Here is a 14,279-nt window from a genome sequence, read left to right as displayed (position 1 = left end):
TCAACAAAATATGAGATATATGCCACAAAAATTATACCATTGGATTCGTATTCAAAAAATGTTTCCAATAATATAATTTTTGTGATGTATATCTTATATTTATTTGTTGACTAAATTATAGTCAAATTGGTTTCTCGAAGTGCGTAATTGCCTATTAATCTGGTATGGAGGGAGTAAAAAATTGGAGATTCCATCTCTAGAATCATCTAAAAATATCCTTTGAGGAGTCTCCATATTTGTCGTTATATTTCTAATAAAATTGGTTTCATGTCAATCGGAGTTCAGGAGCATTTTCTGTTTAAAAGAAAAAGAAAAGGTTTCCAGGGTTCCTACGAATTCCGGCACCACGCCCGGCAGCGCCGGCTGTCTCACCGGATGGCCCTCACATGCTGGCTCCCACGCCGGTGCACACCGGACACAATCCAGGGTACCAAGTGCGTCGCCCAGTGCCAGTCCGGCGCCTCTCCCGGCAGCTGCCGGCTAGCCCGGTCAGAGACCCGGCTGAACCGGGTGTCCCACCGGCTGGTCTGGCGCCACCCCCGGTGGACCGGCTGGTTGACCGGCTGGGTCATTTTTCTGCCCATTGTTCTCCCCAATGGTTATATTTTCCCTTGGGCTATAAATAGGCCTTCTTCCACCTTGGGCTCGGTAAGTTCATACACTCTCTCTCTCCTCCATTTTTGACTTTGAAAAACTTGCCCTGTCTCTTGATTCCCCCCATGATTCTTGCTCATTCTTGAGGGATCTAAGAGAGGAGATCTATATTTACAATCCCGACCAATCCATTTCTCCTCTAAGTGAGGGGAACCCTTTGGATCTAGATCTCGGAGTCATTTGTTGATTTTCTCATTTGTTATTCCTCTCTAATCTCATCCTAGCATATGTTGCTTTGGTGGGATTTGAGTGTGAAGGATTTGAACACATCTAGTGTTGTTGCTTTGCATCATTGCATAGTGTTGAGCTCTCCACCATGATTAGTTCGAGTGAGAGCCATCGTGCTTGAAGTACATACATCTTGATATCACTTGTGCTACATATATCTTGTGCCTATCTTGCTTAGCTCTAGTTGTTGTTGTTGCACTTACTCGAGCCTAGCATATTTAGGATTTGTGCTTGTAAAATAAACGTTAGTTTAATTCCGCATTCTTACAAGCTAAATCCGTAAGAGTTTTAAAACGCCTAGTCACCCCCCCCCCCTCTAGGCGACATCTCGTCCTTTCACTTAATTAGCTCTAGTTGTTGTTATTGCACTTAGTTGAGCCTAGTATATTTAGGGTTTGGCTTGTGAAATAAATATTAGTTTAATTCCGCATTCTTACAAGCCAAATTCGTAAGAGTTTTAAAAACGCATATTCACCTCCCCCTCTAGGCGACATCTCGTCCTTTCACTACATCACATCGCAACACCTAGGCTCGTTTGGTATTCTGGGCTCCCCTTAGCTCGCATCGGGGCCGTATTTTTGGGTTGTTTGGTTTCCTGGGCTACCCCGTGTTGTCGCACGGCACGGTTCTTAAAGCACTTGCAGGCCAGGCCCTAGAGAAACGCCCGAATCGGCTGTTTCCAGCGAGCCACCCTTGTCTTCGCAAAAACCGACAACACCGCGTTCCCGTAGAGCCACCGAAGGGAGATGGTGCAAGCTCGAGGGGAACGGCGAAAAATCGGCGGGATGAATTCGGTCACCACCCTCAAAATTTCGCCACCGTATATAGGGGCGGCTCTCTCATCGCCAATTCCAAATCCCCCACACCCTCCTCATTTCGAGCTCATCCACCCTTCAAGATCTAGCGACATGGCTGGCTCATCCTCACCTGCAAGGTCGTCAAGGACGACGACGTTGACTATGGCGACGGTGACTAGCCACGGCTTGTCGTCTTCTTACTTTGCGTCGATCACTCTGGTAGTTGTAAGTTTATGCAAACCCTAGCCTTAGATCTGTTAGAACTTGCAGGTACACGGGGAGATCTGAGAGCCTCCATTGTAGGCCATTCCTTCGTTGTCGGTACTGGTTGGATCTGACTCTAGCACGGGGACGGTTGTGGTGCCTGCTTCTATGCCAGGGTCTCCTTCTTCCCCAACCTCGGTTCTGCGTGTGGATCGTCTGACTATAAGGAGGCTCTCTATTTTGTTGTTGTAGCTTATGGTGGTTCATTGATGTGCAAATGTGCTTACATATGTGAATGTGGTAGTTAATTGATGTGCTAATGCTTAGCTATGTTCCTCTGGTACTTCTCATGTAGGCTATCATACCACTGGGCTCCCCTGATCTTTCTACTCCATATGTCAATGATTATGATTCCATGTTTGCACACAAACATGCCATGGTTTGGCAACCAAAGATGTCCGAGTTTGTGCTGAACAACTTGGTTGAGCTCGTCCATACAAGCGTCTGCTTTAACCTAGAATTCAAAGAGGCACATTCGAAGAAGGTAGCTGATGATATTCTAGCATTCACTGGCACACATGTGAGCACTCTTCAGGTCTTCAACCACATCAGAAAGTGGAGGACCAAGCGTCATAAGCAAGATCAAATCTGATCACACTCTCCAGTGGAGCAAACATGGTTGATGCTTCTATCTTGGAGATGAAGAGAGGTTGCAAGAGTACCTGAAGGTAATAAACTTCATGGAGTTCCTTTCTTGATCTTACGGTATATCATTGTCATCCGCTCTTACACTTGTTCCTTGTGAATTGCAGTGCTACCCGAGACATCGTAAGTACGCCAGCAACCCTATCGCGAAATATGCTCAGATCGAGACAATCTTCACGTTCCGATTTGTCTGCAAGGACCAGCTGTACCAACCTCACTTCCTGGTGAGGGCACTCAACTTCATTGCAGACAACAAAGAAGAGCATGCCGAGTACCATCAACTGCAGCCGAGGACATGGCTTAGGACGGGCTACGCAAGCACTTTCATGATTAGTGCTTGTTTTTTCCTTCTTCATCATCCTCTCGATGATGGTCATGATTTTCTAATTTTGGGAGGTGGTCTAGTATCCCTCCATTAGCTAGGACTTGTTTCAACCTGATCACCGGTTTGTAATGATGAACTTGTTCGAGGTGTTATATACTAACCCCTCGTGTGATGAAACTATGATGCATCACGAAGTATAGTTATTTTAATTGTGATGCATCACCTATTAGGGTAACTACTTGGCGTGTATTACCAGCACCTTTTGATAAACTAAATGTTGATGAATGTGTCGTTATTCAGTTAGCACTATTGGGTAACATCACCACTCAAATGGAAGGGGTTACCACGGGACGCTCATGTCTTCAACCAAACAAGGTGTGTGTTGCACCACCAGGGCAGAAGCGTCTGTGTAGGCACCCAAACAATGGGGGAAGCCTCCCCTCTCTGGTGCAGAAAATGCCTTCGCGGGCAACCAAACGACACGGCTTTTATGGCCCGTGGTCCGTTTGCAACGCGCATGGACTCCCATCTCCCTGCGCCAGGCATACCCAAATCGAGCCCAGGTAATCAAACGCGCCCCAAATCACTAATATATGTACCTTGGGGTTTGTGATCTCGGTGGACTTTGTGTGGGACGCTTGTCGCCCTTTGCATGGTTCACTTGGTGTTGCAGCGCAAACTCCTCATATAGTCGGCAGCCTTTTTTCTTTATTACTGAGGTAGGTACACCGTTTCACAACAATGCCACCAGTGAGAGTCCTTATAAACTTTTAAAACCTTATAAAATTGTTCAAACAAACTCCTAACGTATTATCAAAAGATACTTCACAGTGTATTTTTCACCACTATCTATGCAGAGATCAGGTGTAAGCTCAATTATTTAAAATAATAAAGCATTTTTTATTATTTATTTTGATCCATATTAAGTGTTGGGGTTTTAATTTAAATTAGCTAAAAAAATAAACTGATACGTATTGCAGATTGAAGTACTCCCTCCATACCGGATTAATGGCCAATTACGCACTTCGACAAACAAGTTTGACTACAAATTTGGTCAACGAAATATGAGATATATGCCACAAAAATTATACCATTAGATTCGTATTCAAAAAATATTTCCAATAATATAATTTTTATGATGTATATCTTATTTGTTTTTTACTAAATTATAGTCTAACTTGTTTCTCGAAGTGCGTAATTGCCTATTAATCCGGTCCGGAGGGAGTAAAGAAAATCGGAGACTACTTTTTATGCTTTGCCTGCATGTAAGACAGTATGATTATGTGGATAGGGAAATAGTTTGTAGTTGCGCTTTGGACCACTTTTCGACGGGTAAATAAAAACAAGTGGTAAAGGAAACCCGGAAATCCTTGGCTCCTTTGTGTGGCTGCAATTTTTGTCGAGAAAACAAGTTTAAATGCATCTTTTATTCAGTGCTGAGCCGAGCAGAGTTAATATTCGGGGAGGAACCGTACGAGTAGAGTAAGTTTCACTTGATTGTTTAGGGATCAGTGAGCAGAGTTAATATATCGTATCCTCTAATGTAAGGCTGTTTCATTTCAGAATTCAGAGCACCAGCAAGCACGGTCGATTGACAGTTCGCTGCATCTGCCACCAAAAATAGTCTGCAATAAATCAAGTCTGCCAAAAAAGAAAGTGGGGCTTATCAGTCCATGAACAGTTCACTCAACTCTTCCCCAAAGAAAACTTTGGGGATCAAATCAAAAATCAAAAGACAGTAGTATACAAAAGGATCATTCATTTATACTTGATCACAAAATTACATTCTTAAGGGGAGCCGGGCCACTAACCCAGCCGCGTATACGTTACACACGAAGAACTAGATAGAAATGTTTACTGAAGGATCGCGCCGGCAGGTGCGTGCTGCTGTGATCTGTTGTGTTTTCACGCGGATGGGAGCACCTTCTTGACGATCTCTTCGCTGAGGGACGCGATCTGGGCGTCGAGCGCCTTGACGGCCTCCTCCTTCTGCGCCTCGAGGGTGGAGAGCGCCTCCACGAGCTCGGCCTCCACGCGCTGGCGGCCCTCGTCCAGCTTCGCCTCCAGCTCCTTGGTGGTCTCCTTCTTCATCTTGTTGAGCGCGGCGGCGATCTCCGCGCGGGCGGCCTTGAGGATGGCCTGGGCCTGCTCCTCCAGCTGCCGCACCTCCTCGGAGGCGTCCTTGACGCCGCCCAGCTCGGCCCGGATCTTGGCGTCCCGCTCGTCCATGAAGTTGCCCAGCGGCGAGAAGTAGAGCTTGTCCAGCGCCACCATCAGCAGCAGGAACTCGATCGTGATGGCCGGGAGCGTCAGGTCGAAGTCGAACAGCTTCGCCTTCTCTATCTGGGCAGCCAGCGCCGGGAGCGGCGAGGCCGCGGCGGCCGCCGCCGCGGTCGCGACGAGGCCCGGGAGCTGCTTGAGGAGGGACCGCGGCCTCGGCGGCGGCGCGGAGCTGGAGGAGGCCACGGGCTTGAGAAGCGCCCGGCGCGGGGAGCAGGAGGTGGTGGCTGCAGCCATCATAGCCGTCGCCATGGGTGGGTGAGAGAGAGGGAGGAGGAGAGTGGAGTTGTGGCCGTGTGGTGGGGAGAGTGGAGGCGGGCGGCTATCTATCCGAACGGCTTGGCTTGTGGTTGCACAAGCCACGGAGGCCACACGATGCCGCTCGCGCTTGCTGCCACTAACGCTTGCCGATAGTATTAACCTGTTTTGCTTCCTTTTTATTTGAACATAGAGAAGCGGCTGAGACGCCAAATTTCATTCAGCTCATTTACATAATTCAAAGTTGATTACATAGTCCTGGAAAGTAAAATGTTGCAAAATGGAGATTGCAGGACATGATGGAGAAGAGTTTTTTTTAGCACATGATGGAGAAGAGTGAGTTGAACATATATACAACTATACATAGGTTGGCTTGGATTTTGCCTAACGACCTTATGTGCCTAATCATGAGTACCCCGTTTAAATCGTTTTTGATATGGAAAACTTGTGTTGACGACCTAGAGGTGGCATCGAAGAATCTTGCCATGGTGTGTCTTGTGTTTGTTCTACTAGGATCTCTAATGGTTGGATATAGTGAGTACATGTCTAACCGGCACGAAAACTAGAGGAAACAGCAGGGTTGCATACCGCCGGGCTTCGTCGACGAGGAGCTTGTCATGGCGGCGACAGAGGAGTGGCGGTGATGTCGGTGGGGCTTCCCGCCGCTATAGCGCCTCACCAGATCGAGTGGCTTAGGGTTTGTGTGTCGGTGGGGAGGACTGCAGCGGACGAACCTTAGCATCCGTGCCCCGGCCCCCACCTCTTTTATACGTGGCGCTGGCGATAGGGCCCACCAACCATACGTGGTTGGGCGCCCCCGATCAGGGCGCGAGACAGGGTCATGCTCGACCGTTGGGTCGAGGCCGTGGAGATCAACCTAACATTCCCCCTCTTGATCTCATCTTACTTTAATCTTAGACTAATTTTTTCTTGGTACCCATTTCATCACATATTAGCATATAGAGCATGTCTCGTCATGATGGCCAGTTACGCACCATTAGATTCAACAGCTACCACACACCTTTCTATTTTAAAACATATTCTTCCTCTAGGCCTTTAATATCCATGTATCATAGGTTTTTCCGTAAACCCATGCCGGCAACGTGTTCACGGAACACACTGGATGGTAAGCCTTTTGTAAGCTGATCCGCGAGCATTTTCTTTGTGCTTATATGCTCTAGACTTATGGTATGATCCTGGATTCTTTCTTTCACAACATAATACTTGGTGTCAATGTGTTTGACAGCATCACTTGACTTATTATTGTGAGCATAAAATATTGTTGACTCATTATCGCAGTACATTCTAAGTGGTCTTTGAATGCTGTCTACCACTCTCAACCCGGGTATAAATTTCTTTAACCAGTTTGCCCATCCCGTGGCCTCATAACATGCTACATACTCAGCAACCATCTGTAATATCCCAGGATTTGGGTTACAAAAATAGAGGAAACAGATTTGTGCATTGCATTCATGCATAGAGAATTTCCGGGGAATTTTCGCGCTTTTATATAAAATTGTCAAAGGGACCGAGGTTTCTCTTACATCGATAGAATTGACTTAGTCATCGATGTGGGTGCGAAAAATCTCGACATGACCTTTGTGAACTCATGTGTTTTGAGTAGAACCAATTTGAATTCAAATAAAAAATGGATAATATGAATTCAAATGAGAAATTGAATTGAAATTTGAATTCCAAACAAATATATACATAACACTATATGAGTGACCAACATATCTGAGAATCCATAAGAGAAAAATCATTTGGACTTTATTACAATAATAAACAACCAATCATTTACAATTCACATAATAAGACATTATACAATAAAGGAAAACATTTCTTTATTAATATCAACACAATAATACAAAGTCTTTACAAAAATAATAAAAAATAAGAATATAGTTACAATTACAAGTATAAGAAAAGAAAATCAAATTCTAAACCAAACTTGAAGATCATCATCTCTTGTTCAAGTGTGCACCTGCAAAACAAACAAAGAAAAAAAAAGTAAAGCCAAGTGGTTATGTCAAAAATAAAGAGAGATGGAGAAGGCAGATATTTTCATCTGCCGAGCTGATCCATAAGGGGAGATGCACACAGTCATATCCAGCAGCCATGCAAGCACACAGCTTACACATTGCATGCATGTCTTGTTGTCGACCAAAGACGGCAAGGGGGCCGGGTATAAAGGCATGTTACTTATAGATGCCTATGAACCACACTCTGATCATGTCCATCAACAGGATAAGGGTAGCCCAAGAACATCAACTTTTCTCCATCCAAACCTCCAGCAACCATCATGAAATGAATCAGGAAAATAGTAGTATCACCAATCCAAATCAGAGCAAGTATCAAGATCAGGAGGAGCAGGCTCAAGTCGAGGGGGTTATGATTCAACAATCCAGAAGCATGACAAGATCACCATCAGCCAACAAAGTTATGCCTAGCAGAGTGAAATAGGTATACCAAACTCATTGAGCCTAGTACTTGGATTTATTCCCAAAAAGGCATCATATCATCCAGATCAAATAGTTTATCAAACATGAGTTGTTTGTGATGATTTTCAACATCATCTGATCATAGTTATGATCCAAGTCTAATAAATCACCCTACATAACTACCAACAACACTAATCTTGCTAAGTAATAAATATCTCTGTGCACACTCTTAAGAGGCACCACAGAGAATATTAAATCTTAAAAGATAGCACATTGGCAGTATTTGCAAGCAATAAAATAGGCTAAGATCAAACAATATATCATCAGTTTAAGTCATGAGAAGTGAATCCCCTCAGATTTGCACATAGGTGCTACGCATGATTCATCATAGAGAATTTTAGGCACCATAGTATCTGTTCTTATTTCAATCTGTGCCTCAACTTATGCATCACTGGCTAGGAAACAAAGCAAGCACAAGTATTTGTTCTTATCAAATATACATCTTATAGTAAATATATGCCTGGATGAAGGAATCCTCCAAACAGGGGCATCATCAATATATAACAACTGGTAGAGTAGCCAGTTATTAATCAACTTGATATATGAAGTTACTTAGGGTCTAGGAATTCTTTCCATACCAACCAAGTAGCATACAGTCACAACCAAGCCCTATTAAACAAGCAAATAAGCTCAACATCAAGCCAACAATAAAAGCCTGCTTGAGAAATTAATAATACATGTTCCTTGTATATATAAGCCACTAAGAATTAAACAAGAGTATCACTGAATTGCCTTAGCCAGCAGTAGTATTCATATTCAGTTTTATCAAATATATCATTTCAGCAATTAACTCAGGCCAGGGATGGTTATCCATCCAAATTGAGGCAGCAAGGGTAACAACATACCAGCAGCCTTTCCCAGAATAACCAATTCATCCAAACTGGAGCATTACCAAGCACATATTAGCTAATCACTCTGATGCAGCAGCTAGTAGTTATAGGTTACATCTTAAGCATATAATCTAACTCACTAGAATCAGTACTTGAGAGATAAATTTACAAGTCATATAGCACATGAATAGCACTCCCCAAGCATATGCAATAATCAGGCCAAGCACACACAAGTTCTTAGCCAACAAATTCATAGCCATAGAGAATACAGAGAGAGAGAGGGAGAAAGGGGTATAGCTCACAGTGCTCTGTAGAGGAGGCAGGCGAAACGGTAAGCGACACTGGGGTTGCGGTCGCAGACGCCATCCGACCGGCATCGAGGAAGAAGTAGTCATTACCATCACCACACCGTCCCGCCAGCGTCAAGGTCGGAGTCGAGGAAGGCATCACAGCAACACCACCAGCACCACCATTCCATCCTCACCACCACAACCACACCCTGCCAGTAATTCAGCACAGCAGCGCATCGGAGGATGTCAGGGTAGCAGGACACTGCCATCCTACCAGCTTTGCGGCAGCAAACCCCAGTAGTGGAGATGAGGGCGAGGCCACACCGAAGAGCAGCGGCGGCGGAGAGGCCGGAATCGGCCGGAGCCAGCGCAGGCGCGTGAGTACTGGACCAGGTGGCGCTGACCCATGGCGGCGCCACCTTGACCAACGGCAACGCTCGCTGAGGCCGGCGATGGCCGAATCGGCCGGCAGTAGCTAGGGTTCTCAGGTTGGTGGTGTTAAGCTTCATGCACTAGCCACTTGAACCAAAAGTCCGAACTCATGGAAAGGGCTAGGCAATCTACTTGTACACTTCACAACACCCCCACTCGCGTGTGACGAGAGAAGAGAAAGTCAACACGTGAAAGAAGAAGAGCACACCGAAACAGAGGTGACTATAGAGGGGGGCAACAGCAATTTTTAGGCTTAATTGCGAAAACCATGTGAAAGCCAGGATTTGAACTTGAGACATGGGGCTCTGATACCATATTAAGCTTCATGCACTAGCCACTTGAACCAAAAGTCCGAACTGATGGAAAGGGCTAGGCAATCTACTTGTACACTTCACAACACCCCCACTCGCGTGTGACGGGAGAAGAGAAAGTCAACATGTGAAAGAAGAAGAAGAAGAAGAAGAGCACACCGAAACAGCGGTGGCTAAAGAGGAGGGGGGCAACAACAATTTTTAGGCTTAATTGCGAAAACCATGTGAAAGCCAGGATTTGAACTCGAGACATGGGGCTCTGATACCATGTTAAGCTTCATGCACTAGCCACTTGAACCAAAAGTCCGAACTCATGGAAAGGGCTAGGCAATCTACTTGTACACTTCACAACATGTGGCGTGGGTGCGAGTGGCGGCGTCACGGAAGTGAGGAGAGAGCGGAGGTCGACCGTGTCGGGCGAATGCGCAGCGGCGCCGGTGTCCGGCGGCGAACAAGCCAACCCGCGGGCTAGGGTTAGCCGCGGGCGCGCGTGAGCAAGGAGGAGACTCCGAAGAGGGGAGTCGAAGGAGGATACCGTGGCGGAGCTGGGAAGCCGGTCGGCGACGGCGGATGCGGCCGGCGACGGCGGGCATGGCCGGCGACTGGCCGGAGCAGCCTCGGCAACATCGCAAAGAAAGGGGAATCGAGAGGAGAAGTGCCGCGTGCGTGGTGGGATCGACACGGAATGCGTGTGCGCGTGATTTGTGTGCGTGTGCACTTTGGTTGAGCCCAATTGGATTCGTGTGTCATCCGTATACGTGTACCGTGTATGTATGTGCTTCTATTGATCCCTAGCTTCAGCTAAACTAACTAGCTCTAGCCAGACCCTTCCTAAATATAACACAAATGAATGCTAAAATGTTTGAAAGAGTATTTTAACCTCAATTAAATATAAGGTTTTGTTTTGCTTAATCATAAGTTATTAAATAAAATTTGTTATTTGATTTTTAATAATTAACAAAAGAAAGATATAACAAAAAATCCATATAGAAATATTTTTGACGAAAGAAAAATCGTAAACAGAATAAATAACAAAAAAACCATTTAAAGTCTAAAAGAAAATAATACATATTGTCTTCTAAATTTTAGAATTTTAAATCTTAAACTACTAAGACCTAAATACTAAAAGAAAAAATCTTATTTCTATTTTTCATATCAAGAAAATATTAGATATTATTTTGTATTAGAATACAACAATTGTCTCCTTATGGTTATGTTAAATCATATGAAAATCCTAATTCCCTATTGGATGAAATCACAACCTTGTCATTTTATGTGGAACCCTAAAACCCTAAATTCATTTAGGAACCCTAGTTCCTTTAATTTATATGTGAACCCTAATTACCCCTAGACCTAAACCCTAATAAGAACCTTGATTGTGAATCACTCTAAAAGTACAGCACACCCTGAACTAATCATTACCATTCACTAAACCTAAATCATCGAGGTTAGATCACGCTTAGAGCGATTGCATCTCATACTTATGCATTATTGCATCCTTGTCAACCTTTTAAACATCGTCCTTACCGGACGATGATGCTATTTCAGAATTTGGAGTTATTGCGTATCGAAGACCTTGCCTGCATAATCTTGCAGTCAAGAAAGGCAAGTTCATCGCTTGCTCATGTCATTTGAGTATTTTTACCAAATTACTTGCAAAGTACTATGTTTATCACTATTGCATAAAAAGCAAAACCACTATTTTCATAACTATGAATATGACTATGTGGTGGGCAATGGAACCATGGATTGTGTTGATATGGTGGAGGTTCCATTGCAAGGGTTTATATCCATCTAGGATTAAACAACAAATGTCGTCTAGTGATTCTTGTGCCGTAATACCCGTGTTAACCATAAGATCTGGAGTGGGACGGAATAGTCAATTGTATTTCCACCTCTTGTACATCAACGGATGCGCTTTACCGTAGACCCTTGATCCAAGAGAGGACAAGCGGTAGGGTGGGGGTCCCGTTGAAGTCCCCACGGTTATTGCGGTCTATGATGGGTTGCATCTTCCGGCGAAGGAGTTCATGGTAGAGTCCTGAACTGTTGTCGTGGTCGGGGGCCGTCCTTAATTGGTATAAGAGCACCGGCGAGGACCCAGGGTCGGAGTTTGCAGCAAAGGGTGGGTGTACGAGGTAGCGGAGGAATATGATTGGCTATGACCTTATACCGGGCCTCACACCAAAGGAAGTGTGGACGGGGAATATGCCCGATTGGCACCAAGGTTAAGATCTCTTATGGGTAAAGCAACACACCTCTGCAGAGTGTAATGAATCGTGACCTGTCACTCCCTGTTCCGGGATATGGAACTGCGAACGCTGCCGGAAAGGAACTCCATGAAGTTCTAGTAAACCGGTGAAGGCTGACGGACATAGTTCTTCTGAATAAAAGCAACCTTTTGAAGAAATGGTTAAGAAAACCTGCATTGGTATTAGACTTTCTGGTATAATGCTGTAGTTAGTGCATTAAACACCTCTTTCCTATAATGAACTTGTTGAGTACGCTCGTACTCATCCCACTCTTAAATCCCATGCTTAGATATGAAGGCATCGAAGGAGCCTCTACAGTGCAACTCGAAGGCCGAGGAGTCAACAACTACTTCAAGAGACAAGACCCTGTCAGAGGAGTCAGATACCACATCCTACAAGGAGAAAACCTAGTTTGACCATAGAAGGGAACTAGATTCCTAAACCTAGCTCCTATTTAGCTAGAATCTATTCATAGCCTCTAGAGTTAGTTAAATACTCTACAAATAGAGTTCGTGATAAGACTAGACTACGAGTCGTTCTTTTGGAGTTTATTTGCAGTTTTACCTCATTGTAAAGTAGGAGGCTGTGATGATCTTATGTAAGAGAGTCAATGTTGTAATTCTATAGACATGCCTTGGACCCGCATATGTTTCTGTTGTACCACTCTGAGCGATATAATACTAGTGGAACGGTGTTTCATTAGTGTTATATCAGACTTGCATACTACACCATGCAGTGGTATGCCGGGTCACCACACCATCGTGGACAGTGATGTGATAGTTTGCTTGAAGGTTTTCCACGATATAGCTCCACATGCGAGAGTGAATACATAACCTCATGTGGATTTTCTTTCATCTGCATCTCCCGCATAGTCTGCATCTGAATACCCTTCTATCTCAAGGGAATCAGTTCTTATGTATGTTAGCATGAGGCCTTTTGTGCATCGCGCATAATGCAATGCCTTCTTCGCCAAGTTAGGGCGCGTACATACTTGAGCATACATTAGGCTTCCGACAGCTGAAGCATATGGAACCGCTTTCATTTGATCGATCTCATATTGGTTCCTGGTACATTGAAAATTCCTAAACTTTCGCCCTTGATTATAGGAGCAGGCGTGGAATTACTCGCATGCATACCATACTTCTTTAGAACTTTCTCTAAGCATGCCTTTTGCAATAGTCCTAAAACCGCTCTTTGTCTATCTCGATGAATTTCAATTCCTAGAACGAATGAAGCTTCACCAAGATCTTTCATATCAAAGTTCGAGGATAAGAACTTCTTCGTCTCCAATAGTAGACTAACATCACTACTAGTGAGAAGAATGTCATCCACATATAGGATAAGGAAAATGGATTTCTCGTTCTTAAACTTTGCATATACGCAATTGTCCTCTCTATTCTCATTAAACCCAAATTTTTTAATTGTCTCATGGAACTTCAAGTACCATTGCCTGGAGGCTTGGTTTAATCCATAAATGGATTTCTTCAGACGGCATCCCATGTGTTCTTTTCCCTCCACGACAAAACCCTTGTGTTGTGCCATGTAAACATTTTTCTCCAAGTCTCCATTTAGGAAGGCCGTCTTTACATCCATCTGATGCAACTCTAAATCATAGTGTGCCACTAAAGTTGTTATAATTCTAAAAGAATCCTTACATGAGACCAGAGCAAAGGTCCCATTATAGTTTATTCCTTATCTTTGAGTGAAACTCTTTGCAACAAGTCGTGCTTTATATCTTTCAGCATTCCCTCTAGAGTCACACTTTGTTTTGTAGACCCATTTACAACCTACTGTTTTGGCTCCTTTAATAATTTATTCTAAATCCCAAACTTAATTTGTTGCTACTCATTGATCTCATTTCATCAACCATGGCTTCAAGAAACTTCGATGAATGAACACTTCTTGAGGCTCCTTCAAATGTGGTGGGATCACCCTCCATTTGAACTTCTTCACTGACATAGATTTCAAAATCGTCAGGATTAGTTGGCTTTCTTGTCAAAGGACGAGATGTCGCCTAGAGGGGGGTGAATAGGCATTTAAAAACTCTTACGGATTTGGCTTGTAAGAATGCGGAATTAAAGTAACGTTTAGTTTACAAGCACAACCCCTAAATAAGCTAGGCTAAACTGATTGCAACAACAACAACTAGAGCTAAGAAAGATAGGCACAAGATATATGTAGCACAAGTGATAGCAAGATATATGTACTTCAA

At 44.2% G+C, this 14,279-nt stretch overlaps 1 protein-coding gene across 1 annotated transcript; it reads right to left on the bottom strand.

The window, feature by feature from the left end:
* Window positions 1-4,657: 4,657 nt before the first annotated feature.
* LOC127295959 (ATP synthase subunit b', chloroplastic) lies at window positions 4,658-5,515 on the bottom strand. The gene has a single exon (XM_051325991.2). It carries the CDS (start codon window positions 5,443-5,445, stop codon window positions 4,819-4,821), a length of 627 nt encoding a protein of 208 aa, XP_051181951.1. The 5' UTR covers window positions 5,446-5,515; the 3' UTR covers window positions 4,658-4,818.
* Window positions 5,516-14,279: the final 8,764 nt, after the last annotated feature.

Source organism: Lolium perenne, chromosome 4 (genome assembly GCF_019359855.2).
Source record: "Lolium perenne isolate Kyuss_39 chromosome 4, Kyuss_2.0, whole genome shotgun sequence".
Taxonomy (NCBI): Eukaryota; Viridiplantae; Streptophyta; class Magnoliopsida; order Poales; family Poaceae; genus Lolium; species Lolium perenne.
This window is presented reverse-complemented; position numbering and strand designations above follow the sequence as displayed.